This window comes from Brassica napus, unplaced genomic scaffold (assembly GCF_020379485.1).
Source record: "Brassica napus cultivar Da-Ae unplaced genomic scaffold, Da-Ae ScsIHWf_1095;HRSCAF=1559, whole genome shotgun sequence".
NCBI lineage: Eukaryota > Viridiplantae > Streptophyta > Magnoliopsida > Brassicales > Brassicaceae > Brassica > Brassica napus.
In genome coordinates, this window is record NW_026014520.1 from 26,455 (window position 1) to 53,858 (window position 27,404).

At 34.0% G+C, this 27,404-nt stretch overlaps 4 protein-coding genes and 2 long non-coding RNA genes across 14 annotated transcripts; all 6 read left to right on the forward strand.

Moving 5' to 3' along the window:
- The first annotated feature begins 3,487 nt into the window (after positions 1-3,487).
- Positions 3,488-5,657, forward strand: LOC125595915. 2 transcript variants are annotated; one of them, XR_007330717.1, is made up of 4 exons: positions 3,488-3,592; positions 3,691-3,810; positions 4,213-4,290; positions 5,446-5,657. It is a non-coding gene; the product is annotated as an uncharacterized LOC125595915 (long non-coding RNA). The 2 variants fall into 2 exon arrangements; XR_007330716.1 differs by having other exon boundaries at positions 4,225-4,290.
- Positions 5,658-7,388: 1,731 nt separating this feature from the next.
- LOC125595906 lies at positions 7,389-7,946 on the forward strand. Its single transcript, XM_048771286.1, has 2 exons — positions 7,389-7,566; positions 7,644-7,946. Exons 1-2 carry the CDS (start codon positions 7,423-7,425, stop codon positions 7,944-7,946), a joined length of 447 nt encoding a protein of 148 aa, XP_048627243.1. The 5' UTR covers positions 7,389-7,422.
- Positions 7,947-12,622: 4,676 nt separating this feature from the next.
- Positions 12,623-14,013, forward strand: LOC125595913. Its single transcript, XR_007330715.1, has 5 exons — positions 12,623-12,882; positions 13,114-13,233; positions 13,366-13,506; positions 13,576-13,621; positions 13,725-14,013. It is a non-coding gene; the product is annotated as an uncharacterized LOC125595913 (long non-coding RNA).
- A 1,602-nt stretch (positions 14,014-15,615) lies between these two features.
- On the forward strand, positions 15,616-18,038 carry LOC125595909. 8 transcript variants are annotated; one of them, XM_048771289.1, is made up of 7 exons: positions 15,616-15,824; positions 15,909-16,138; positions 16,220-16,342; positions 16,430-16,552; positions 16,641-16,769; positions 16,843-17,070; positions 17,154-18,038. In XM_048771289.1, the coding sequence occupies exons 1-7, from the start codon at positions 15,779-15,781 to the stop codon at positions 17,889-17,891; spliced, it is 1,617 nt and encodes a 538-aa protein (XP_048627246.1). In that variant the 5' UTR covers positions 15,616-15,778; the 3' UTR covers positions 17,892-18,038. The 8 variants fall into 8 exon arrangements, with proteins under 8 accessions (XP_048627246.1, XP_048627250.1, XP_048627248.1 ...); XM_048771293.1 differs by having other exon boundaries at positions 17,172-18,038; XM_048771291.1 differs by having other exon boundaries at positions 16,849-17,070.
- Positions 18,039-21,447: 3,409 nt separating this feature from the next.
- On the forward strand, positions 21,448-22,926 carry LOC125595907. The gene has a single exon (XM_048771287.1). The coding sequence runs from the start codon at positions 21,448-21,450 to the stop codon at positions 22,924-22,926; it is 1,479 nt and encodes a 492-aa protein (XP_048627244.1).
- Positions 22,927-23,159: 233 nt separating this feature from the next.
- On the forward strand, positions 23,160-26,884 carry LOC125595908. The gene is made up of 6 exons (XM_048771288.1): positions 23,160-23,165; positions 23,207-25,297; positions 25,471-25,762; positions 26,141-26,268; positions 26,324-26,493; positions 26,695-26,884. The coding sequence occupies exons 1-6, from the start codon at positions 23,160-23,162 to the stop codon at positions 26,882-26,884; spliced, it is 2,877 nt and encodes a 958-aa protein (XP_048627245.1).
- Positions 26,885-27,404: the final 520 nt, after the last annotated feature.

A 27,404-nucleotide genomic window follows, 5' to 3' on the forward strand; every position in this document is an offset into this window, starting at 1 on the left:
TCTCATTCGAGTTGGTAAAACTAGTATAACTCGTAAAACTAAACATTTTAAAAAATTATATAATTAGTATACAAATGTTATAATTTACACATGAAAAAAAAAAAAATTCTAATTGGTATATGATGACAAAAATGTCATCTAATTCATTTAAGATTTTTCAATTCTTTGTTAAATTATTGCATTACAAATTTAATTTTATATTATGTATTGTATACTTTTAAGGTTATTAACTATATTAGCCATATTTTTATGATAATCAAACATCGAACATATTTTATAAAGCTATGATGTGAAAATATTGGGACAACCCTTATAACTAGACATATAAACAATATATATATATATGTATATAACTTTTATTATATATTAGACGAGTATTACTAGTATAACTAGTACAACTTCGACGTTTCAGAAATTAACAAAACCAATTTGGTATTTCATATGAGAAAAACAATCATATATCCCAGTTGGTATGTACTCATAAAGTTTCTCTTAATTTAATTTGAAGTTTTAAAAAAAAATATAAAAACTATTACACAATTCCATAAGTTTACATGATTTACCTTATACTTTTAATGTTTGTTAACTTATTTGTCCACATAATTTTTGGAAAACATACATGAAATGTAGTTTTACAAAATTGATGATTTCATTGTAACCGGGCAAAGACTTGTAAACATAAATAAGTGATACAACTGAGGTAAATGTATTTATTATGTGGTACAACTAATATTTTATGATTTCACTGCCAAAGTACAACTATGCACAAACTGGTACAACTCAAAAACTAGTACAACTATCTACAGTCGGTACAACTAGAAAACTGGTACAACTACTTGTTATTTTATTTAGTATTATTTTAAATATGCATCATGTTGTAACTTAAATATATCATCCCATTTAAATATGTAAAAATATAAATTATTTGCATCATTTCATTTTACACAAAATTAGTATCAATTTTAAGAAGTTATTCAAAAATATGAATCATTTACAACTGCTGATTTATATCATTTACTAATTAAATGCAATTTAAAAAAAATATTTGATTAAAATGATTTATTTTGGTAAGTAATTCTTAATTAATATTTTTACCGATTATTTGTATTATTTGTTGCAATTTTTTTTCTTTCTAATAGCTATTATTATCTTGATAAACAAATTAAAATTGTACAATTGTCGATAACAATTGTATTAATACATCACGATTAAAACAATTATTTGCAAAAAAAACAAAAATCATACATCAAACCCAATCTTTTTCTTCTTTCCGGTGATTCGTGTCTTTAGAGCAATGGTTGAAGAATTTTCTGGCTCCGCATCTAGCTTTTTCACCTCGAAACTAAAAAAATAAAGATGATTTTTTTTCCGAAAATCATACAACTAGTATAACTTATAAACGTATCAATTCCAAATCAAATATTATTAAAAATATACTATTCATATATTTGACACATGCAAGCAGAAGAGATTAGACCAGTATGTCTTATTGGTTCTACATCATTCTCTTTTCTAGCATTTTCATATGCTAGAAACAATCAATAAAGGAAATTATACATCTCATAATTAAGTGATGCCATTTTCTTGATGGAGGTATATTACTATTGATAACATTAAAATATTCTCCAAATATGTGTAATGTCTATAGAAAATCATAGTTGATAAATTATTTTAATAAAACTAAAACTATAGTTGAAAGAAAGCAAAATAATAATCTTCTATAGAAATTTTAATAATTAAATAAGTTTTACGATTTTTAAAATAAATAATAAAATAACTTGATAAATTATTTTAGTAAAAACATGAAAATTAATTTAATTGAAGTTGAGAATAAGTTAAACATTTTAAATACATTTATATTATATGTTCATTTGTTTATTACGGGCGGGTCTACATGCATAAGCACCACTTGCACTTGCCCAAAGACGGGCCTGAACCTACTATAACTTTTTCTGGCTTTGCTAGGGTTGGGCAAAAAATCCGAGAACCCGAATAACCGAACCAAATACGATCCAAAAAGTAGTACCGTACCCGAACCGAAATTAGTTAAATATCCGAACGGGTTCAAAATTTTGGTATCTAAAGAACCATAACCGAACCCGATCCAAACTGAAATATTATAGATACCCGAATATATCCAAATTAGAATTATGTACCTGAATATGTTAGCTATTTTTAGATATAATATCCAAAAAAATATCTAAAATGTATAAGATATTTTGAAATTGTCTAAAATATTTAAAAATATATACAAATAGTCAAAAATAAATATCTAAAATAGCTAACTCAAAACACCAAAATACTTAAAATGTCTATTGATTGATTCTCCATCCAAATTTTCAAGCTAAACTAATTTTTAGGTTAAGTATAGGTATTTTAGCATACATTATTCAAATTTTATGTTATATATTATTTTTATTTATAGATTTTGAGAAATTTAAATTATATATGAATTTAAAATTTATTTGAATAATTTAAACGGAGACAGAATCTTTAAACCCGAAAACACAAAATCCAAATAGATACGAACTGAATCCGAATGGGTACCCGAACGTCCACCCCTAAGCTTTGCAGCCGCCTTCTTTTGCTACTAGAACATAAAGAATGAAGATACATTTTTTCCTAAATAGTACACTAGTATAACTAGTAAAACAAAGTCATTATCCAAATTAAATATTATCGAAAAAAAATTATTAACATATTTTGACACATATAAGCAGGAGGATTATACCAATATTTTTATTGATTCTGCATTATCATCTTCTATAGCACTGACAACAAAAACCAAATATCATCATATTAATTGCAAAGTTGTACTAGTTATATGCATTGTATTTGTACCAGTTATATTAGTTATACTCAATCTATTTGTACTAGTTATACTTGTTTTAGTTATACTAGTTGTACTAATTTGAGTTGTACTAGTTATACTAGTAATACTCTGCGTTTTTTTTATTTTGAATCTAGTACGTAAAAGATGAAATTTGATTCTGGGTAAGTTATAATTGATTGAATATGATTATGGGTTGATCGATTTGGTATAAGAAAGAGAAAATTAGCGGATAATTGAAATTTTTTTTTGATTTTATTTTAAAAAATAAAAACTATCGATGGAGAAGAAAGGGGGAAGAAGAAGAAGAAGATTTAGGTTAGTTGGGTCGGGTTTCGGGTGGGTCGGATTCTGGATCGGATAATAATGGCATGGTTAAGTAAATATGTTTAAGTCTTTAGGTTTTTTAGTTATTTTACTTAAATTTCTATTTAAATTTAAATACAAAATGAAAAGAAAAAAGGACGGGTCTAAATGAGATTTTTTGGACCCCAAATGGTCCATAGTAGCATTTGATCCTTTTTTCTAATGGAGTTTCAATAAATATATTTTATACAAAATGGGCCTAGTTGGGTAAAGATGGGTCCGCCCATTTGGGTAAAGATATCGTTTTGTTCACCGACAACATTTGTTAACATGATTTTTGTAAACAAAATCCTTCGATGAAAAAAAACAAAAGGTCCTCTCTGCAAAACAAAAAAAAATGACGATTGAGAGTTCTAGATCCACCGACAAAAGCTTATCTTCTCCGAGCTCTACCAAGTAATCTTGTATCACTTTTCTTTTTTGATTAAATAGACTCAGTTGTTCTATTCTACAAATCTCTAAGTTCGATACATTTCGAAACATTTTCATTTCAGTAATGTTTCCAATGTCGATCTGAAGCGATCTGAGTTAAAAACGATAAGTCGGAGAAGGATATTGACTTCACCTTTCCCATCTATACAACGAAGTCACAAGTTCTGAAGAAAAAAAAAATGGTAAATTTAATCTCATGACTTCCTTTGGTAGTTAATAGTTAACTATTAAATCTGATTAATTTTAAGTACTTACCATCAAAATCTATTTCTCTCTGATTTCTTTTGCATGTTAAATCCGATGAAATATAACGTTTTGAAGTGTTCGAATATGAACTGAAGCATTAAAAATCGGATCTTGTTGAAATCGATTGAGAAAAGCTTTGGAAGAAACATCCAAAAGATGTTACACAACCGTCTAAGACATAAACATAACAAAACTGTAAAGGTCTGTACTCGAGAATCTATGTACTTTTTAAAAATCTTTTTTTTAAATTATCTTTTTATTTATAAAATTTTGTCTGAAAGAAATTTATAGGGTAACGTGATTACAGCTCCTATCAAGTAATGACTGGTGATTATTAGCTCCAATTGCAGGTCTAACATGAAAATTCTGAATGTTTCTCCATACTACAACGGAAGACGCCTCCCTTTACTCTCAATGTAAGTCATTTTACACGTTGCGTGAATCTTATCACCCTTGCACTTGTAATAAATCAGATTGAAAATATTAAGAGCACAGTCGAACTTTTAAATAAGACATAAACAACAAAATATACATATTTCAAAACCATAAATAGGCAGTTACGATTGCTTACATTCTCATAAATGAATTCCATGGTTTCACCTAATAGTTGAATGTTTTGGACCCAAGAGCGTAGAACCTTCACATGAACTAATTTAGTAGTGTGCCAGGGCCGCAAGTCTTGAATGGTCACTTTTTCATTAGAAGCACGCCATGTTTGGATTTGCTTTTGTGTAGCCATTGCGTTGTTTGACGGTGTGGGTTTGATTAGGAAGATGTGATTGCTATTTATAATAGGAAGAGGTTGAAGGGAGAGGTGTTTAGGTTTTCCGTGAAACTTGTTGCATACTCTAGATCGTATCTCTCGAGATTTTGTGGTTTTGATTTCGATATCAATAATTGTTAATATTAGGAAGGTTCAGTTAAAATTCGAAATCCCAAGATATTCTATGGGTATGCACAAGCAATGTGATTATATTGAATTCTTTGAAGCGTGATTTTAGCCAAAAAATATAATCTATTTCTCTATATTTTGGGTTACATTTAATATAGGTATATGAAATAGGGAAGCTTTGCCATAATATAATTTTTTTAATTTCTAATAGGAAGAGAAAATTACAGAATGAGTTAAAGAATATACTTGGAATAGATTTGGTATCCAAATGATTTTTAATATATATTTTTAAATACTATTATAATTACACTAAAAAGCAAGAAAATTCAGTGGCATTTCAAATGTAATTATATGTTTTTGAATTGATTACGAAAATTAGGGGATGAGTTGAAAAAATTATAGTTCAAATAGAAAAATATTTATTTAAAAATATTGTTATTAGATTTTTAAATAATTATTGTTATAAAAAATTCGAAATATACCATAGTAACTTGTGGTCAATATTTTAATAATTTTGGTTTGATTAAAGTGTCCACCATTACATATTGCATTTTGTAAAGGAATCATAACATATATATGTAGGTGTCATGCATCATCTAAATAAGCTTATTGTGAACATTGATTTACATTTATGTTTATCTATATGTTATATTCATCTTCGTTAGTGTTTTCATTTCAGGGTATATAGGGTTTGTCAAAAAAAAAAGATGCTTTCGATGGGGTTTAAATGGTATAGGGTTTGATCATGAAGATGATTTCGGTGGGCTGGACATTTATTTCTGTTTGGATTTTAAAAAAGTACAGGTTACTCTGCAGTGGGTTTAAATAATTTTGATAGGCTGTAAAAATCGAATACTTCTGATTGATCTAAAATAATTGGCGACATTTATTTAAAAAAAAATAATGGCAGTGGCATGTAATTAACTGGAAAAGGCAGGGGCAGAATCCTAGGAGGGATTCTGCTTTAATAGTATAGATTCTATTTAAAAAAAAAGGGAAACGGGAAAGAGTTTAAAAAAAAAAAACACGGTAGCCTCTAATTCCCCGTAACCCTTAAAAAAAACAATCACGGTAGCCTCTCTCTTTCACGGCGACGAAGAAAGCGATTGCGTCTTCTCCGGTGAAATCAACGGCGAGTGCTTACGCCACCGGTGGAAGCCCTTTCTCTTCTCCTACCGGTGGAACCCCTTTGTCTGGATCTCTTTCTATCTCGACAAACAAAGGCGATTTATTAGGTTCTCTTGGTCGTTGGTGAAATCGATCTTGTCTTCAACCTCCCCGCCTCTCTTTTTCTCCGACATTGCTAGCACATAAGGTATGTTCTTGATACTTCATTTGTTCCTTGGTCGGTGGTGAAATCGAGTTTGTCTTCATTTATTAGGTTTCAGTCATAAAGTTTGTTCCTTTCTCCTTCTTGTTCTAATACTTTTCTCTCGATCTCATTCTATCTCGACAAACAAAGGCGATTTATTAGGTTCTCTTGGTCGTTGGTGAAATCGAGTTTGTCTTCAACCTCCGACATTGCTAGCACATATAGGTATGTTCTCGATACTTCATTTGTGAAGCGGTTTGTTTTCTTCATTCGGGTTTGAAGTTAGCATTTCTCTCTTTCTTTATCCGGTTCTTTATTGCATTTCTCTGTGTTTGAGTTCTTCATTTGGGTTACTATTTTTATGTTCGTTTCTTAGGGTTTAAGTGTTGTTAACTGATTATATGAACAGATTTCGATTATGAATTGGCTTACTTTGATTAACTGCTTTCTATTGTGAATTGATTTCGTTTATCATGAGCTGGTTTATTGATTTACTTTCTGTACAGAATGATAGTTTTTATCTTTCTGATTTTAGAATTTGTTTGACGTTTCTCTTGTGTTGTCTGTCTGCTTCACTGTGAAGTTAGAATCAATTTCAGTCTTTAACTAGAATCAATTTTTTGTCTTTTCTAGATATGGAGTTAGAGCTACCTAAGCGAGTGTATGCAGAGGGTTTAGAACCTCAGGTGAAGAAGATCAACAACTGCTGCCGCATGGAACTTATCAGAGATCTGAAAAAAGCTATGTATGCGGAGTACGATGATGTCAAGATAGATCCTGTTTTCAAACATATCATGGCGATTGCGGAAAATAACCTCAAGTTTTCGGGGAAATTGGTGGATAGCTTCTTGTGTAAGCAGCTGATTACCTCGAAGATGCATGAGAAGTGGTTTGTATTTGCGAGGAATCCTCTCCGGTTTTCGCTTCAGGAGTACCACGCTGTGACAGGCCTCAAGATCTCGCGGGAAAGTAGCTGTGACGTAGTTAAATGGAAAAGTGATGGCGGATTTTGGAGTGAACTACTACTAGGACAGGTGGTAAGATCACCTTGCAGTCGATCAAAAAGGTGCATCTACAAGAAGTTCACAACTGGTCTCGGCGTGATAGGATGAGGTTGATCTACTTATGTGTGATAATGGGCGTGGTGATGGGGAGAGATGAGAAGGTGAACATCCCTCGTATGTACATCAAGCTGGTGATGGATCTTGAGAAGCTTCGGAACTTCCATTGGGGTCTTCACTCCTATGACTTCTTACTGAGTTCCATTGAGAAGGTTAGAAAGAAGTTGGGTAAGAGAACAGCTACATTTTTGAGGGGTTCTCCTATGCGTTCCAGATTTGGATTATGGAAGCAATTCCGGATTTTGGAGAAATATGTGGCAGCAAAGTCTCGGACAGTTTCATCGGTCCAAGGTGTGGAAATTGGAAAGGAGTTGCAAAAGTTTCTTATGAAGACATCATTCAACTTGAGGAATCGTTTACTGAGAAGGTACGAATATTTATTATATTCTTTTATATGGCTGTTGCATATTTTTTAAAGCTTATAATGTTATAATTGTTTTGTAGGGAGACTTGTTCTCGGTAATTTCAGTGAGTGGCAATGGTGATGTGTTGAGGCATGCTGATTATACAAGGAAGGATGAGATGGAAGATGAACGTGTGGACCTTCTTCTCGATAGGATTAAAATCAATTTTGATTGGAGCAACACACAATGGCCAGTTATAGAGGATGAAGAGACTGAGATGGAAGAAGCTGATACAGAGTCAGAAGCTGATAAGAGTGTGGATGCTACTGATATTGCAGCAGATGTGGAGACATCTTCGGTTAATGTTGCTAGAAGAGGCAAGAGAGAAGAAGTTGCTGTGTAAGCGAACAGCAGAAAAAAAACAGAGTATTGATCAAGAAACTAAGAGTTTCATTGAGGGTTTGGTCCACTCATCTGTCAGTTCCTTGGAGATATACTCAGAGCGCAAATGGCGAGTATAGAGAGCATGTTCAAAGAGAGGATCGGCAACATGGAGATCGAGGTTTCACAGCTCAGGGAAGCAATCAGTTTGAGTGCCGAAGGAAGCGTTCCTAAGAGCAAAACCGATGAAGCTGCGCCTAAGACCAAAATCGCTCAAGCTCCTGCAAAGAAAAAGGTCAATCAAGCTCAAGCTCAAGCTCCAGCAAAGAAAAAGGTACTTCCTAAAAGAAAGTGTAGATATGCATCTAATTCCCAAAGACCACATGTTGTATAGATATGCATCTAATCTTGAACAAAAGTTTCTGAAAATCAAAAGAGAAACTATGAAAAAATCATAGATTCATGAAGAAGAAAGGCAAAATCGTTTTTTTAAAAAAAAATTGACAAAGAAAATCGAGCAGAACCATTTTAGGAAGTTAGAATATTCTTAGAATATTTTGTTAACTAACTTTCCTTTATTTTCGCCAAAAACAGGTGATTTTATTAGTAGAAGACACCTTCTACAATGCGTAGAACCATGAAAATAATAAGGAATGTAATTTCTACCTTCTTTAGACGTTTGTGTAGTTTTCAGATTTCATGTTCGATAAATGTTAGAATACTTGTTAAAAGTAGAAACTGTATTTTTCAGAAACGTAGATATCTTTACAATTAGTAGAATTTGCATTCCCCATATTTAGATATTGAATCAAAAGTAGATTTTACGTTCCAAAAGAAATAGATGTACGTGTTTATTCTGGATTTTGCATTCTACTAACCCAATTTCCGTAGAAGACTATTTCTACTTTTAGTAGAACGTAAATTGGAAATTTTATTTATCAAGTTTTTGAAAAAATAAAAATATGTCCTTCTGTATATTGGTGTTCCATTAATAGTTTATATTTTTAATAATTTTTTTTGATTCATAAAACTATTTATTTTATTAAGTTTCAGAAATAAAAGGGTAAAAAGGAGATAAAATGGACAAAGTTGAATTTATACCATAGGGACAACCATTCTGTTTTTTTATTCTGTTTTGACAATTTTCCCTAAATTTTATGGTACTTTGTGTTATGTTTGGTGTGTTACTCTTCTTAGTTCCCTTATGATAATAATTAGTCTTTGACTTTTGTGATTTGTGATTTTTTTGAGACACCATTCTTGTTATCAATATGAGTTTGGTTTCTTCATCATTATTGAATCAAATGGTTGTTTTATCAAATAAGAAACTATAAAAATATAATGAATTACAGATCATGTGAGTTTATATTATTCACCATTATTGAGTTTGGTTTGGTGTGTTCACGTGAATTTAATTGCAATATGTGCATTTTTTTTATTACACAGATTTCAAAATCTTATGAGAATAAATGATATTTTCAAATCTAGTTTTATGAGTAAAAACATAAAGAATTCACCTTCCAATAACAATAGAATTGAATAAAATGATAAAATTAATAATAATTAAACTTTATGAATAACAAAAGATTTGAATGAAATTTAAAAGTTTTTAAACCAAAAACAGAGTATTGATCAAGAAACTAAGAGTTTCATTGAGGGTTTGGTCCACTCATCTGTCAGTTCCTTGGGAGATATACTCAGAGCGCAAATGGCGAGTATAGAGAGCATGTTCAAAGAGAGGATCGGCAACATGGAGATCGAGGTTTCACAGCTCAGGGAAGCAATCAGTTTGAGTGCCGAAGGAAGCGTTCCTAAGAGCAAAACCGATGAAGCTGCGCCTAAGACCAAAATCGCTCAAGCTCCTGCAAAGAAAAAGGTCAATCAAGCTCAAGCTCAAGCTCCAGCAAAGAAAAAGGTACTTCCTAAAAGAAAGTGTAGATATGCATCTAATTCCCAAAGACCACATGTTGTATAGATATGCATCTAATCTTGAACTTGAACAAGTTCTGAAAATCAAAAGAGAAACTATGAAAAAATCATAGATTCATGAAGAAGAAAGGCAAAATCGTTTTTTTTTAAAAAAAATTGACAAAGAAAATCGAGCAGAACCATTTTAGGAAGTTAGAATATTCTTAGAATATTTTGTTAACTAACTTTCCTTTATTTTCGCCAAAAACAGGTGATTTTATTAGTAGAAGACACCTTCTACAATGCGTAGAACCATGAAAATAATAAGGAATGTAATTTCTACCTTCTTTAGACGTTTGTGTAGTTTTCAGATTTCATGTTCGATAAATGTTAGAATACTTGTTAAAAGTAGAAACTGTATTTTTCAGAACGTAGATATTTTACAATTAGTAGAATTTGCATTCCCCATATTTAGATATTGAATCAAAAGTAGATTTTACGTTCCAAAAGAAATAGATGTACGTGTTTATTCTGGATTTTGCATTCTACTAACCCAATTTCCGTAGAAGACTATTTCTACTTTTAGTAGAACGTAAATTGGAAATTTTATTTATCAAGTTTTTGAAAAAATAAAAATATGTCCTTCTGTATATTGGTGTTCCATTAATAGTTTATATTTTAATAATTTTTTTTTGATTCATAAAACTATTTATTTTATTAAGTTTCAGAAATAAAAGGGTAAAAGGAGATAAAATGGACAAAGTTGAATTTATACCATAGGGACAACCATTCTGTTTTTTTTATTCTGTTTTGACAATTTTCCCTAAATTTTATGGTACTTTGTGTTATGTTTGGTGTGTTACTCTTCTTAGTTCCCTTATGATAATAATTAGTCTTTGACTTTTGTGATTTGTGATTTTTTTGAGACACCATTCTTGTTATCAATATGAGTTTGGTTTCTTCATCATTATTGAATCAAATGGTTGTTTTTATCAAATAAGAAACTATAAAAATATAATGAATTACAGATCATGTGAGTTTATATTATTCACCATTATTGAGTTTGGTTTGGTGTGTTCACGTGTGGTTTGGTGTGTTCACGTGAATTTAATTGCAATATGTGCATTTTTTTTATTACACAGATTTCAAAAATCTTATGAGAATAAATGATATTTTCAAATCAAGTTTTATGAGTAAAAACATAAAGAATTCACCTTCCAATAACAATAGAATTGAATAAAATGATAAAATTAATAATTTAACTTTATGAATAACAAAAGATTTGAATGAAATTTAAAAGTTTTTAAACCAATAACAACCCCCCGCCCCCCCCCCCCCCCCCCCCCCCCCCCCCCGAAATAGATCTAATGGTTAGAAAATAAAACAGACATAAGTCTTGTGAAGATGTGAGAGTGAAACTTGACCGTCAAGAAGAAAGCGAGATGTGTGGTTGAGTCACTTTTGTTTGATTAGTCAGCGTATGATTAAGAATACATGTTAGTTTAGATCAAGTAGAAAGTTGGGAAAAAGTGTCATAGCAGCGGAATGTATCCATTGTGATTATCAATAAATGAAGGCTAACCCTGAGTGATAATTCTAAAATAATTTTAGTATTTTCACTATTAAGAAAAACATTAAACTACATAAAATATATTGTTTTTTGTAATTTTCATTTTTATAATTTTAACCATAGTAATTATTAAAATCAATTAATTTTTTAAAATTTACAATTTTTCATAAAAAACACAATATATCTTTTTGAAACAACTTTTTTTCTAAAAATCTATCATTATGAAACGAACAAGTATTAAAATAATATTACTCCATTTTAACTTCACAAAAAGCATACGTAGATTATTCTTGTTTAACCCACACATTTAAACTAGAGTTTCACAGTTAAAATAAAAACATTCAAAACATTTTAAATTAGCACCGATCAGTCTTTGAAAAACTATATTTAAGTGCTTATTTGTTTCATTTAAACTATTTTCTAACTAAATTTTATGGTTATATAAGTATGTATTAAATTTGAACATTTTATAATGCATTAATATAATACATTAACTTATTTGAAAATAGTGTTTCTTTATTGGCAAAAATATACTAATAATAATAATACTACAAATATAATACTATTCTTTTTATAAAGTTATACATTAGTTATATATTCTTATTTCACTTCACATACCTACCACATATTAAAAATAAAACAAGATAAATTTTACAAAAGTACTTGTTCACAATATATCTAATATATTATCTACATTCATCATAATACTACTTATACATAATTCATTTCATAACTACTATGTAGTTTCATTTATAGTATTAATTTAAAAATTTAACCACTATTTATTTAAGAATATATTATGTATAATACGTATTAACTATTATTTATATATTTTTATTTAAGTAACTTATACTATACTATTAATTAACATTTTATATATTTTATTATTATATATTATACTATAACTTAAATTATTATTTATTTAAATTTTATACTATTTTCATACTAATATATTTATATTATGTAGTTCAACTTATACTTATAGTAATACTATTTCTACTACTTATTACTTAACTTTATTTTTAGTCATTTGTGCAATCTAACTATACTAAAGGGCAATAATAAGCCTTTTAAGCTGTCCAGCTCGGACTATAAAATCAGCCAATGGTTGAGCAGCATTCTTCACGTCATTTAATAGTTCTTTGTTTGGGCTTCTGTTGTTTTTGGCCTGTTTGATCTGTGGGCTATATAGTCCATTCTGTAATTGATGGCCGACGAAACCTAATTTCGTTCTTCACTTTTCGACTTCCATCTCTTACCTCTTCCATTTCTCTTCTTTCCAAATCCGTTTCGAGGAGTAATTTCACCGTTGACGTTCCCACTTTTTTCTCTGCCTTCTTCGTCGGTTGGTTCTCATTCTATATAAGCAGATGATTAGCGGGGGATTGAGTAAGGAGGATTAGGATGCTCTGGTCGCCGGAAGTTGCAGGGATATCCGTAAAATCCATTAGATTCGTCTTTCGGCCACCATAGAAGAAAGGTTCTTTTTTTTTCTTACGATCGTTCTCGGAATATGATATTAAGTAGTTAGGATTATCAATGTATCCATTCTTTGCTTATCCAGCGAAATCCCCACCTTCGGCAGCGTCGTATATTATAGAATAAACTTCAAGAAACTGTTGTTTTTAGGATAAATATGTTATGTTCTCATCTGAAATCAACGCCATGTTTCTTTTCTTAATGATTTGATGCATTCATGCACATGCTGTAGGTTATTGGTGCTGTGATTCTACGAAGATCTGAGAGAATGAGAATCAAGATTGTTCCAAAGACCAACCATAGGAATCAGGGGATTCAAAAAATTTCCCGCACGAAGTCTTTCTCTAACAAGGTTTTCTTTCTACATATTTTTCTTATTTAATCACAAATTAAGGTGTAGATTCCTATTAATTTTTTTTGTATAGTATTTTAAGAAAAAAGATATATCCTATGTCGTTAGTCTTCACTTTTGCTGTTTTTCCAGAGCTTAAAAGATATATGCACATGTAGCTCGGTTCTGTTCCTGAGTAACCCAAATATCGTAGAATGTGTTTACACTACGGGAACTGAGATAGCGAACAGGGCTAAAGTAAATTGTATCCAGAACAATTGGGCAGTAAACGTTGTAAGTATGCTTTGGTTTTTATATATACTCTTTTATTCAATTGATTGTTTTAAAGTTGGAATGTATCAGCAGGTGGATGATGATCAATGATCAAACATATCAGAGAGTACAAAAGGTATGCTATAGTGATGCTGACAGTTTTTTTTTAATTCGAATTACTGAGATTTTGTTTGCCTCTTGGCTCTTGATCTTAAAATTTAACCAATATTTGAGAATAGGGATTAGGTACCAGGCCATTTCTACTGCTCAGCGAGAAGAAATTTTTTGCCCTTCACCAGGTTACTTAGAACCAAAATGGTTTCTGGAATTGAAGGGGTTTTCTTCTCACCTTTTTCTTTAGGAAACATTTATCGTACTACTGTGATTATAGATTATAAACTTTTTGAATGTCAGAGCTTCGCCTAAGTTTATGCTTCTTTCAATAGTGTTCTTTAAACAGCTTATGAGCCAACATCTGTATATGTGTGTATGTGCTTGTGATCAGCATGTTGCTATGATTGTACACTTTTTCTACCTCTTGAATCAACCAACGGAAAATAAGTATAACCAAGTCCTGCTCTTTGTATATTAGAGTTTTGGCTTATTGTTTGGAGATTTGAGAGTCTCTTTTTTCTACGTGTATTAATCTATATTCTGCAGTATTTTACTGTCTTTGCTTTCACTAATGTATATATTAAATTAGTTATATATGCAGAAGAAACAACAGAGATTTTTTTTTGACTAATGAAACAACAGAGTATTGTTATGAAGAACACCAATGACGCGACAAGAAAAACAAAACCCAAGTTTCTTAGAAAGCAACACATTATTTTCTATTAGCAAACACCACGAATTCCGTCAATAAATATTAGCATCTTGCTTTTCTTCATAAGATATTAACATGAATAATTCATAAGTCACAAGTTATACCTACTAATAAATAATTAAAATTTATAAAACTTAAAAATCTGCAAAATTTATTATAGATGACACGCTACTATTTTACATAAATGTATCATTTATTATAGATTTTAAATAACTATAAATTCATAGCAATTCAACAAACTCAATTAATTTTCTTAAAAATTATAATTCATAATTGTCAACTAATATTTCTTTATATTAATTAATGTAAAATGACACCATAATGTTTTACATAAATGTATCATTTTATCATAGATTTTAAATAACTATAAATTAATATCTCTATTAATTTTCCTAAAAAAGAAAAATTAGAAAAATAATATTTAGCAGAGAATAACATATAATACTTAGTAGAGATATCTGCACGACATAAAAATCTCATGGAAACCATTCTATTTTCTCAACTTTTAATTATGGATTTTCAGAAAATACACAATAAGCAATTAAATGTTTACCTTTTATCAATGTATTTGCAAAAATATTTATCAGATCCAACACTTTTGAAGTTGAAATATTTTTCATGCATACTTCTAGAAAAATTAGTTTTATTGGTAAAACTAAAAAAAAACATTAGCCACTAATTAAGTTATACAAATCTGAAAGAAAGAGGGAATGAATAAGTTAGGAAATCAAAATTTAAAATGATTTGAGTTTAAACCTGATTTTTTATACTGTAATAATATTTTGAGTAATGTAACATGTGTGTGTTTTATTATTATTTTTCATTTTACATATAATCATGTAAACTTCATTATGATAATTTATATTTTTTGCTGTTTCCAATATATATAAAGTAACTATTCTAATATGAATAAATTAATATTTTCAAACAGCTAACAATTTATAAAAATAAATCCGGGCGTAGCCCGGAAAAGTCTCTAGTATTGTTAAACGTGAAATGCACTGAACCCTAAATCAACTGAAAGTAAATTACAAACATTTCACCATTTACAAATATATAGAAGTATAGTTTTCTTTTAAATCCTCTGACGACATATATTAGCAATCATATTTACAATTTATATGCAATTTAAAATGAATTCACTTATATAAACATCAAACAATCACATATAACCTTGCCACAACAATAAATTATAATGAAACAAGAAAATAATGTAAACCAAATAAACGTATATAATTCATGTAAAACGTGAGTAACTATCTAATTTTTTTAATAAAAAACAAATAAAAGGAAAGGTTGCCAGAATTGACAAAGTCAGTGTGAGTTGGGTTGTCATGGTCGGGTTATTAAATACCAAGACCAAACCACGTCATTTCTTCCTTCTCTATACTATTAAGAGTAGACTAGTTAGACACCCTGTCTTGTCTGTCTGGTGGATATCAAGCGGCTGTTCATAACAATCGGAGGATGGATTTCTTTATTTCAAACAGAGAGAAGTATGGCAACAGAGCAGGTTAGTTTTTTTTTTTCTTCTAACCGGATTAGATTATATGAGTGGCAACCAAGACTAAACTGGTGTATGTCTATCTGCCTTCAGGATTGTTCGGTCACAAAAGTGCTAGCAAGAGCAATCCTTCGAGTCCTCCTCATCCCACTGAGGGTCGATCATCTCCGCCGGTGTCTTATTACGGCATAAAAAGATCGGAATCAGAGTATGCATTCCCAATCTCTGATAACCATACTACTCACTGGAAACAACAACAACAACACGCCTCTGAACGCGTCCCCAATTCCCACCACCGACCTCCTGTCTACAGATATAGCACGGTAGTGTGTACTATCGACTCCCTTTGCGATTGCAGTTTTCTATCACTTTTCATGGTTTTGATTCTTAGTTTTGTACTCCAGCCCGAGCGTCCTAGAGAGAATGGCAAAGAAAGAACAGAGGCCATTTTTTATGAACCCGATGCGGACGTGACCCCAAGGAGCGAAGCTTCCTTGAGCCCCTTTCGATCTGCCAGAACCCGCACGGTACTCACTCATTTCTGCTTCATCCATAGCATAGATGAGGAACAATTTGAACAAAATGTTTGTTGGTTGTTTGGCCTATAACTGCAGCCTGATCGCCGTAGGAGGTCTACCGACTTCAGCAGAGAGCTGCACGAGAGAATGCATGAGACAGAGGCCAATGTGAGCCCCTTTCATCCCTCCAGAAGCCGCTCTCCAGCTCCCAACAACACGGTACTGATACTGAATCTTGTGTGTGTTTATTACATTCTTGTCATTTAAAACCAAATAAATGAAAAACCAGCTGTTCTCTTTGTATTAGCAGCAAGAATTTCGAGGGAGAGACTACAGTAGAGAAAGGTATGAGGCAGAGGGCCATCTAACTTCGCAGAGGAGCGCTCCTTCGAGCCCATTTCATCCATCCCGAAGCCCGCCGCACACAAGGGCAACGGTGGGTGCACCAAACTCTCTTTACGCCTTTGTTAACCAAACTCATTCTCAGATTTTTTGCTCTTCTTAATTAGTTGCAGCCTGAGAGATACAACAAGGGTAAAGATCATTACGAGGCAGATGCAGATGTCACACCGCGTAGCAGCCCTCCCATGAGTCCTTTTCATGGGGCCACCAGCCGCTATCCACCACCACCATTTTACTCATCCAGCGACGACGACGAAGACAACCATTCCACCACCTACCTCTTTCCAGAGATTTCAACTGGACATCGTTCCAGGGGAGTCTCTGGGAGTAGCACGGTGCGTTTTTTTACTACATCTATTTAATACCAAAAAAATAAAAATATGTTTTTTTAACAAATAAACAAAAATATGCTTAAAAGCCAAATAATGATGTGCAGCCGGTTCACTACAAGTACCAGATGGCCACGGCCGAAACCTACGAGCAAGACAGGCAGTTCGAGCCGCCAGAGCTGCCCGACGAGTCCGAGAGCTTCACGATGCAGGAGATCACCAAAATGCGCGGACTCGAGAGCTACGAGGAAGAGACACAGTCGGATGCCTACGTCTCGGTCGCTAACTACAAGGTGCGGCATTGCGTGTCCGCCACGCTCCAGGCTATCATGGACAAACACGGAGACATAGCCGCCTCGTCGAAGCTGCAATCCACGTCAACAAGGTCGTTTTACCTAGAGTCCCTGGCCGCGGCCGTGACGGAGCTGAAGTCGACGGCGCTGAGAGATCTGTCGAAGACGCGCGTGGCCGAGATCGCGGCGGTGGTGAAGGACATGGACTCGGTCAGAATCGACGTGTCGTGGCTCAAAACGGCCGTGGAGGAGCTGGCGGAGGCGGTGGAGTGCTTCGGGGGGTACGAGGCTGCGAAGATGGAGAAAGAGGAGTGCAGTAAGGGTATGAAGGAGGGGAAGGTGGAGATGGAGGAGCTGAGAGATGAGCTGAAGAGGAGAGAGAAGGAGATGAAGGAGTGTAGGGAGAGGGTGACGGCGATGGCTGGTAGGCTAGGGCAGCTAGAGATGAAGGATTCGTGGGTGACGAAGAAGCTTGAGCTGTTCCAGAGCAAGGTCCATAAATTTGACGGTGAAGCTGTCTTCGTGGAGGTCTAGATCATATTATAATTCGAATATTCAAATTCAAAACCGTATATGTTTTAGATCATGTTCAACAAACACTAGACTTATGTTGCATTCTACTCTGTTATATCGTACTAGTGCTTCTTAATAAAATAAAAAAATACAGGTATGATTGTTTGATTGAGTTAAGAGTAAAATTAAGAAAGGAAAAAATGGTTCACCTTTAATCACTCTATTTTCAAAGAGAAGAAACCATGATCCTGAACAATGTTCAAAAAGAGAAGTTAGTAAGTTGACCAACCAAATCAAACCAACATAATACTCCAAAGTTGGGAAAAAAAACTTGGGATAAACAAAAAACAGAAGACCATAAGTTAGTAGTAACACTAGCGATTACAGATTTAATCAATAAGAGTCGATCTGACACTAAAAAGCTTTTCTTGATATCTGAGGAAACAATTTTGGATCTTGTCCAAAAGGGGCTGACAAGCCGACTTCGACATCATTTTGGTCGTGAGTGGCATCCTAGATACTTAGGGCCTGACTGGTTCAACCGCAGCGGTTGCGGTTGCGGGAGTTTGCGGATGCGGGTGGTTGCAGTTTCTAGCGGTTTTAAGAGATTAGTACGACTGGTTCTGCGGTTAGAAATTGGTGCGTTTGCGGGATACTTATGACTGGTTAACTACCAATTGCAGCAACAGTTAAATAATAAATTAACAATATTTACATTTTATACAATTATAAAAATATCAAAAATAATAATATTATAATAAATATAAAATTTATATTTAGAAAGTTATAGTTTAAATTTTTAAAAATATAGAAAATATTTTATTTTAAAGTTTTATAATATTAATTAAAATTTAATTGATATATTTTAGCATTTTTATCATTTCAATTTAATTTTTTATTGAATTTTTTTATTTTTGTATTTATATTGTTTTGGAAAAAAAATAATTTTTTTTTATCCTCCCGCAAACGCCCGCAACCGCAAACGCTAGCTGGAACCAACTTTTGAATTTATGAGGTTCAGAGCGATTTGGAGCGATTTGGAGCGGTTTAGAGCGGTTTGAACGATTGGTGAAAACGCCAGCAACCGCTACCAACTGCAAAAGCTGCGTTTGCGGGTGGTAGCGGGAAAACCAGTCATACCCTTAATTGGCAGCGTTGAGACTGAAAGACAAGCCGCTATAGCTGAGTTTTCCAAAGCTTGCTTTCCTCTAATAGTAGCAAACACACACACAAGTGACTCAGGGCATTTCCGATGAGACTTTATTTTTTCCTCTATAATTTACATAAAAATAGAATAATTCTATTATAGTGTAATTTTTGCTTCAATAGTGTTACTCTATAATAGAGTTACTCTATTATAAGTTACTCTATTATAGAGTGAAATATAGAGAAATATCACTTTTTCACTCTAATAACAGAGTAACTCTATTATAAAGTAACACCATTGGAGCAAAAATTACGCTATAATAGAGTTACTCTATTTTAGTGTAAATTATAAAAAGAAAAATAGAGTAGACCATCTGCAATGGTTCACCCTATTTTTCACTTTAAAATAGATTCACTCTATAACAGAATTGTGATATATGCATTGATTGGTAAAACATTAGTATTAGCATTATGCTCTACATTATCCAATCAACAATTGTTAGAAAAACATTTAGAGAAGCATTTACTAAATGCTAATGCTCTCCAAATGTTCTCTAGCCAATGCTCTCATATGAAGCTTTTAGAGGAGCATTTGCATTTAAAATTTATAAAATTAAAGAAAATATATAATTAATTTATTTATTTTATTTAATACTATCATAAAATTATTTTTATATCCAGAAAATAAAATTTTGATTTCTAAAATTAATTTACAATAAAAACATTTTTTTAAAAATAGTATTTCACATTTAAAATATAATTTAATTTATTTTAAATGTGAAAAATTATTTTTAAAAATATATATTTTAATTATAAAATTTATTTTAAAATAATATTTTTTATATAAACATATTTTTTTAATTATTAAATAACATAAATTATTTATATATCTTTTAATTTTATATGTTAATATATTTATATATATACATATATTAGAAATATATTCATTAAAAATAAATATATTATAATTATATACTAATTTTTATAATAATTTTAAATAGCATACTCATAATGCTCTACCAATCATCATATTAAACAGTTTAGCAAAAGCATACAACTCCTGCAGCATGCTGCTTTTATAGCATACTGCTACTGCTAATGCTAATGCTCTACCAATCAAGGCCATACTCAAATGATACTTTATTTTAGAGTAGAAAATATAGTGATGAACAAACAAAAAAACAACTTACTCTATATATAGAGTAAACTCATTTTTACTATATTAGACCATCTCCAATGGTACACTAAAAAAAATATCTCTATATTTCACTCTAAAATAGAGTAACTCTATATAGATTAATGTTATTTTTTTACTCTATAACAGAGTTTAGATTAGAGTGAAAAAACAACATTACTCTATATTTAATTCTATTATAGAGTAATTCTATTATAGAGTGAACCATTGGAGAAAATCCAATTCTATAATTGATGTACTCTATTTTAGTGTGAAATATATAGAAATTTTTTGTGTGTCATTGGAGATGCCCTATTTTAGTGAAAAATAGAATAACATTAGAGCATGATTACTCTAAACTCTATTTTAGAGTAGAAAATATAGTGAGGTTGGAGATATCCTTAACAATATTTATATACTGCCCTAACATATGAGCAAATTCATAGAACACTGTAGAGTGCCCCTCAGTCATTCTGATTTACCATCCATGAAAACAAAAATATTGACATCAAGACTTAAATGGGAGAGATTTACCTCATGACAATGTATTCTTGAAACTGATACGAAATCTTAACATTAATATAAAAATAACTGCATTAGGCAAATATAATACTGAGAAATAATACACAAAGAGAAAACAAGTGGTGTTTACGTAACTAATAATTTGTTATATCTTTGGTCATGTTTTGGGAAATTTGTTAGAAAACACAAACCAGTGTTCTGAAGTTTCTTTTGCTTGGTATGAGACTCTAGCGGCCTCTTCATATTATTGTAGTCTCTTCTGTTTTGCATGAGAGCAGACAGTTAATGTAGTTTTTTAAGTGGGGGTTGAATTCCAGATATTATTTAAACAAAAACACGTTTTCATAGTCAGCGGACATTGCAAGACGAAATTTCTCCAACTTTTTGCCAAACTGAATCCAATACCAATATTAGTATATACCTACCTTGAGAAATATCTACTTTGCTTTTTTCTTTGTTATAACAGAAGACTAATGGTTATTTGCTCTCTAGGAACCCCAAGTGGGTTAAAGTGTTCTTTTATTAGAAAGAGAGTTCAACACGTCTTTGATGAGTGGGGGTCTTTAAAACACGTTTTATTTTTCCCTTCTTATCCTCTTATATTATATTTAAGTGGGTTTTGGCTTAAAAGAAAGATCTTTTCAGTGTTTCTGTTCGGTGTTCTTATCGCTTTTGAATCTGGGTTGTAGAAAAAAAAAAAAAAACACCTACTTCTTCTAGTTCTCGTCTGCAAATATGTCTGTGGCTATGGATCGGGCCTTAATGGCTTTGTCCCTGGATGAAGAAGATGAGGAGCCTTTTACCATGCCAGATCGTCCGGGATTCACTTCCATAGAAGAAAATCGTCTCAGTATCATGGGGAGGTCTTTAAACCCGGAATGCCAGCGTATGTCGGGGTTGATCATCACTATGCCTCGAAAATGGCAAAAAGAAGGAAAAGTTCGTGGTATCGCCTTATCTCGAGAGAGGTTTCAGTTTATCTTTAATTCTGAACATGATCTTCTTGATGTTCTGGAAAAAGGGGTTCAGACTTATAATGAATGGGCGATGGTGCTTGAGCGTTGGGTAGAATACCCTCCGGAGGATTATCTTCAGTTTATTCCTCTGTGGGTGAGGATCAGCTATATTCCAGAGGAATATTACACTACTGAGGCTTTAACAACTCTTGGAGACATGATTGGAAGAGTCATAGTGGTGGCGTTTGACCCTCTGAAGCCTGTCACCCAGGACTATATCCGTGTTCAGGTGCTGTTCAATGTGGCCAACCCGTTAAAGATGTCCAGAGTTATAAATCGTAAGGGTGGAAAGACGGCGACCATTCATTTTGATTATGAGCAGCTGCAGAAGAGATGTTTTACTTGTAAGCGTCTCAATCATGAAAAGAGCATCTGTCCGATTGAAATCAGGAAACGTCAAGAGGAATCTCAAGCTAGAAGAAACAGAGCTAAAGTAGCGTTACAGAAGGCCCCTGCTGCAACACTAAATCTGGAGGATCCTCTTTATGGTGTTCTGGAAGAGTCTCAGGTTGGCTTGGATCAGCTTTCAGGGAGACCAAGAATCGCAAAAGAGGTTATGGATGAAATGAGGAGGTATATGCTGGCTGATACAGGGGAAGACAGAGCAATCAAGGTGGATAAATTGAGAAGTACAGTCAAAGAGGCTGAAGCTGATCCAAGAGCTCAACGTTCTGTTCTGCGTTTAGAAGCTGCCCCCATGGTTACTTCTGATTTAAACAAAGGAAAAGGGTTGGTATTTGATTACAGTGAGAAAAGTCAAAAGAAGGTCTCATTTGATTTAAATGTCAATCCCAACAAGCTTATGGCGGGAGCGTTTAAAGCCTTCAAACCTCAGGTCACTCTTAGTGAGCCGGTGTTGGAGCTTGGTTTCTTCGACGACAGTAGTGAAGCCAGTGTGCATAATCCTTTCTTTGATAGTTCAACGGTTTTCCGTGTAGGTTCCCCTGAGCCTAGATCTTCCGGGACTATCAAGAAGAGTAGTTATGTGCGCAGGCGTCCTCCTAAAGGGTTAAGGAATAAGTTATCTTCAGGTCTGATGGTACAACAATTTGATGATGGTGAAGACAGAAGAGAGGGTAAGCAGGAAATGAGTAGTAGAAAGAGGAAGAAAGTGGTGCAAGAAATGGGTGGAAGGTCAAACAATAAGGCGCAATGCCTTAAGGCGATCCCAAGTGAGGGATCGCCCAACGCCCAATGAGCATAATCAGCTGGAATTGTCAGGGCTTGGGGCGGCCTCAAGGTCTGACAATTCAACGTCTTCGGGAGATGCGTCAAAAAATCTTCCCGGAGATTCTTTTTTTGATGGAAACGAAGAACTGTCGCGATGTTTTGGTAGATACTCAGGTGTGGTTGGGGTATGATCGTGTTTATACAGTTAGCCCTGATGGCCTTAGTGGAGGCCTTGCAATAAAAAAAAAGAAAAACATGAAGATGGATGTAAAATTGCAGATAAAAACATTTTGGACTGTTTGGTACAGTATGGAGAGATTACCTTTTTTCTTTCTTGTATATATGGAGATCCGATCATCGAGGGGCGTAATGAGGTGTGGGAAAGACTTAACCGAATTGGAACTAATCGCAAAGAACCGTGGTGCCTCATTGGGGACTTCAATGAGATTCTAAATAATGAAGAGAAATCAGGTGGTCCAAGACGGTCTGAGGCTTCTTTCTTGCCCTTTGCAGACATGTTGAAGAATTGTGGTATGGAGGAACTGTCTAGTAGGGGCGACAAGCTGACTTGGGGTGGCAAAAGATGGAATAAATGGATTCAGTGCGCCTTAGACAGGAGCTTTGGAAATGAAGAATGGTTCAAGATATTTCCGGGCTCGAACCAAATTTTTTTGGAGAAGCGCGGTTCTGATCACAGACCTGTTTGGTTAAACTTCTATGCTAACCATGAGGCTTTCAAAGGTCAGTTCAGATTTGATAAGAAGTTCCTAATCCAACATGATGTGAAGAAACAGATTAGCATAGCTTGGGCGAGGAACTGTAATGGTCGACATCAATCAGTGTCTCAGAGAATAAGAAATTGTAGAAATGCTCTCAGCCGGTGGAAGAGACAATCTGTCTACAATTCTCAAGACAAGATTCGTTTGTTGCAAGAAAGACTAGAATGGATGCAATCAAGAGATTATCCTTGTTTTTTCATGATTAATATCATTAAGAAGGATTTGATTAAGGCCTATAAGGAAGAGGAACTCTTTTGGAAACAAAAGAGCAGGGATAAGTGGATGATTCATGGGGACCGTTGCTCTAAATTTTTCCACTCTTCGGTCAAAACAAGCAGATCCAGAAACCTGATTGATAAGTTGAAGGACAAGAATGGAAAGGATCAATGGTCGGAAGGCGCCAAAGCTGAAGTTGCTATTGACTATTTCTCGACTCTTTTCCGTTCTTCTAATCCTCGGTCCTACACTCCAGTGCTGGAAAGTATGGTTCCAAAAGTCTCTGATTCGATGAATGACGTCCTCTCAAGAGACATTTCTAAAGAGGAGGTTAGGGAAGCGATCTTTTCAATTGATCCAGACAGTGCGCCTGGTCCTGACGGCATGACTGGACTCTTCTTTCAACGGCATTGGGATCTTGTAGGAGAGCAGATCACCAGTGAGATACAAGAGGTCTTTCAGACGGTTTCTCTCCCTAGAGATTGGAACTTCACATACATTTGCCTTCTTCCCAAAATTAATGACCCGGAGTTCATGAAGGATTTAAGGCCCATCAGTTTATGCTCTGTGTTGTACAAATCCGTCTCAAAAATTTTGGTAAGAAGGCTTCAACCTTTCTTACAGGACATTATCTCGTCCAATCAATCTGCTTTCGTTAGGGATCGTCTCATATCTGATAACATAGTCATAGCACACGAAGCGGTTCACGCCCTCAAAAGGCATCATCCAATATCTCAGGAGATGATGGCGGTGAAAACCGATATGTCGAAAGCATACGATCGTGTGGAATGGAGTTATCTTAGGAGTCTGATGTTGGCACTGGGATTTAGCTTGAAGTGGGTTGACTGGGTGATGATGTGTGTTACATCAGTATCCTTTGCGGTTCTTATTAATGATCAACCATTTGGGTTGATAAATCCACAGAGAGGATTACGCCAAGGCGATCCGTTGTCACCATTTTTGTTTGTTCTCTGCACTGAGGGGCTTACGCATCTACTTAATGTGGCGGAGAGAAATGGTTTGATCAGTGGAATGCAATTTTCAGAGGAGGGTCCAACTATTTCCCATCTCTTGTTTGCTGACGACAGCTTGTTCCTTTGTAAAGCATCAGTGAGCGAAGCTTCAGTGCTACAAAGAATCCTCACTTTCTATGGTGAGGCTACTGGGCAGACAATTAACCGTGAGAAATCTTCCATTTCTTTTGGTGACAAGGTCGGTGAAGAATCAAGAGCAGCAATTCAACATACTCTTGGTATTTCCAATCAAGGGGGAGCAAGCAAATATTTGGGCCTCCCAGAGTGTTTTTCGGGTTCGAAGGTTGATCTATTTTCTTATCTGAAAGACAAAACTCATGGGAAGCTTGACGTTTGGTATTATAAGCACCTCTCGCAGGCTGGGAAAGAGGTATTGATAAAGTCTTCTGGCTCCTCGCTTTCGACCTTTGCTATGTCATGTTTTCGTCTCCCCAAATCTATCATTGACAAACTCACCAGCATGTTAGCGGCCTTTTGGTGGGGAGCTGAGCCTCATCAACGAAAGATTCATGGGTAGCATGGGAACGTTTGTGCCTTCCTAAGGACCAAGGTGGTCTTGGTTTCAGAGATCTTGAAGCTTTCAATCAAGCTATGTTGGCCAAACAAGCGTGGAAAGTATTATCTCAACCGGATTCGATGCTTGCGAGATTCCTGAAGAGTAGATACTTTCCTGATGGTGAATTTTTGTCAGCTCCCTTAGGTCTTAGGCCGTCTTACGCTTGGCGTAGTTTGTTGCATGGCAGAGAGCTTCTGACAAAAGGCATTATTCGCAGAGTGGGTAATGGACAAAAGACTAGAGTATGGATTGATAAATGGATTGATGATCCAGTGGAAGGTATGCGAGCTCCTGGATTAAGAACTACTTTTTCGATGTGAACCTGATTGCGAGCTCTCTGATTGATTCCTCTACTCGCTTGTGGAATCCAACGGCTCTGTGTGAAATATTTGTTCCAGGAGATGTTCAGATGCTGTTAAAGAATCAGCCAGCTGTGTTTAAAAGAGGATTTTTATTCTTGGAAGCTGACTCGAAGTGGTCAATTCTCTGTTAAAACGGCTTATATCTTAGCCTTTGAAGAGAAGACTAGACTATCTCAACCAGAAGCTTTTAACAACCTTCTATTAATCCGCTTAAAGAGAAGGTTTGGAAGGTCTTAACGGTTCCAAAAATCAAAGTTTTTCTGTGGAAAGCATTATAATGGTGGCCTATCTGTAGCGGAGCTATGGAAGCTAGAGGAGAGGAATGAAGGTGGACAGTGGATGTCAAGTATGTGGAGATCAACTGAATCTATCAATCACATTTCTTCGAATGTCCTCTTGCAAGACTCGTTTGGGCTATCTCAGGTATCCCCAATCCCGAAAATGGATTCCACCAAACTTCGATTTTGTTAAACTTCAGTTATCTGCTGAGTTTGGAGAAGAAAGCAAGGTGGTGCCAAATTCTTTTAGAGTTTGGCCATGGATCTTTATGGTCATTATAGAAAGCGAGAAACGAGCTCTTGTTCAGAGGTTTTACTCCAATTCCTTCAAATGTTATGTTGCGTGCCCAATCAAGATGACCGATGAATGGTTTGAAGCGCAAGTGGTGGAGGAGAAAAATTCTTTCCGAAACTCAAGTTAATATTCAGAAGAGAGAAAGGAGAAGTGGAAGCCGCCACCAAAAAGATTGGTCTATGTGCAATGTTGGATTTGATTGGAATAAATCCAAAAATCTTGCGGGTGGTGGCTGGGTGATTCGTAACGAGAAGTGGGTGTTGTGCTTTGCCATAGCAGAAGAGCGTTCAGTAATATCCAATCTAGGGATCAGGCTAAGCTTGTGGTGATTCTTTGGGCTTTGGAGAGTATGGAGAGTCACAGAATGTCCCATATCATCATCGCTGCTGGTGAATTCTGTGAAATGTTTGGAGCTGTTGAAAGACCACAAGCATGGCCTTCCTTCCTTCACTTGCAGGTGAAATAGGAATCAGTATGGCAAGAATTGTTGGTTGTAAGCTGCAAGTGGTTAGCAGAGAAGCGAAACAGAGGAGCATCTTTCATTGCTCAAAGCTTACTAAGCAGGGTTTGGTGAGATCATATGTTCAGACTGGTTATCCTCCTTGGCTTTTGAATTCTTTGTCAATGAAAGCCGTTATCTCTGAAGTGATTCTCATGGGCAGTTAGTTATGGTGTTGGGTTTCGGAGGAGAATGTTTGTCTTAGTTCTACCTGAGCCTTTTTGTTGTGTTGTTTGAGTGGTAGTGGAGATACAGAGGCATTTTTTGTTTTTGATGTTCCTCTGTAATGTTGTATATGTTTAAATTTTCAATGATCAATGAAAATTCAGTGAAAAAAAAAAAACAGATCGACTTTAACGATTAGATTGGTATATAATTTTAAACCAGAACGCATTGAGTTTTTCGAGTCGTCCCTGACTTCGACACCCGTACTGTACTTTGACAAGAAATAAATATAATTATTAAAAGAAAGGCGAAATTGACCAAG

What these genes read in the sequence shown, in the direction of transcription:
- LOC125595906 (XM_048771286.1), top strand. Translation starts at nt 7,423, where the DNA reads ATGGAAGCAATTCCGGATTTTGGAGAAATATGTGGCAGCAAAGTCTCG. An exon ending in AGGAATCGTTTACTGAGAAG is followed by an intron (nt 7,567 to 7,643) that starts GTACGAATATTT and finishes ATTGTTTTGTAG; the next exon opens with GGAGACTTGTTCTCGGTAAT.
- LOC125595909 (XM_048771289.1), top strand. Translation starts at nt 15,779, where the DNA reads ATGGATTTCTTTATTTCAAACAGAGAGAAGTATGGCAACAGAGCAG. An exon ending in CGCCGCACACAAGGGCAACG is followed by an intron (nt 16,770 to 16,842) that starts GTGGGTGCACCA and finishes CTTCTTAATTAG; the next exon opens with TTGCAGCCTGAGAGATACAA. An exon ending in GAGTCTCTGGGAGTAGCACG is followed by an intron (nt 17,071 to 17,153) that starts GTGCGTTTTTTT and finishes TATGCTTAAAAG; the next exon opens with CCAAATAATGATGTGCAGCC.
- LOC125595907 (XM_048771287.1), top strand. Translation starts at nt 21,448, where the DNA reads ATGTCTGTGGCTATGGATCGGGCCTTAATGGCTTTGTCCCTGGATGAA.
- LOC125595908 (XM_048771288.1), top strand. An exon ending in TCTCGCAGGCTGGGAAAGAG is followed by an intron (nt 25,298 to 25,470) that starts GTATTGATAAAG and finishes TGCCTTCCTAAG; the next exon opens with GACCAAGGTGGTCTTGGTTT. An exon ending in GATTGATGATCCAGTGGAAG is followed by an intron (nt 25,763 to 26,140) that starts GTATGCGAGCTC and finishes GCCTATCTGTAG; the next exon opens with CGGAGCTATGGAAGCTAGAG.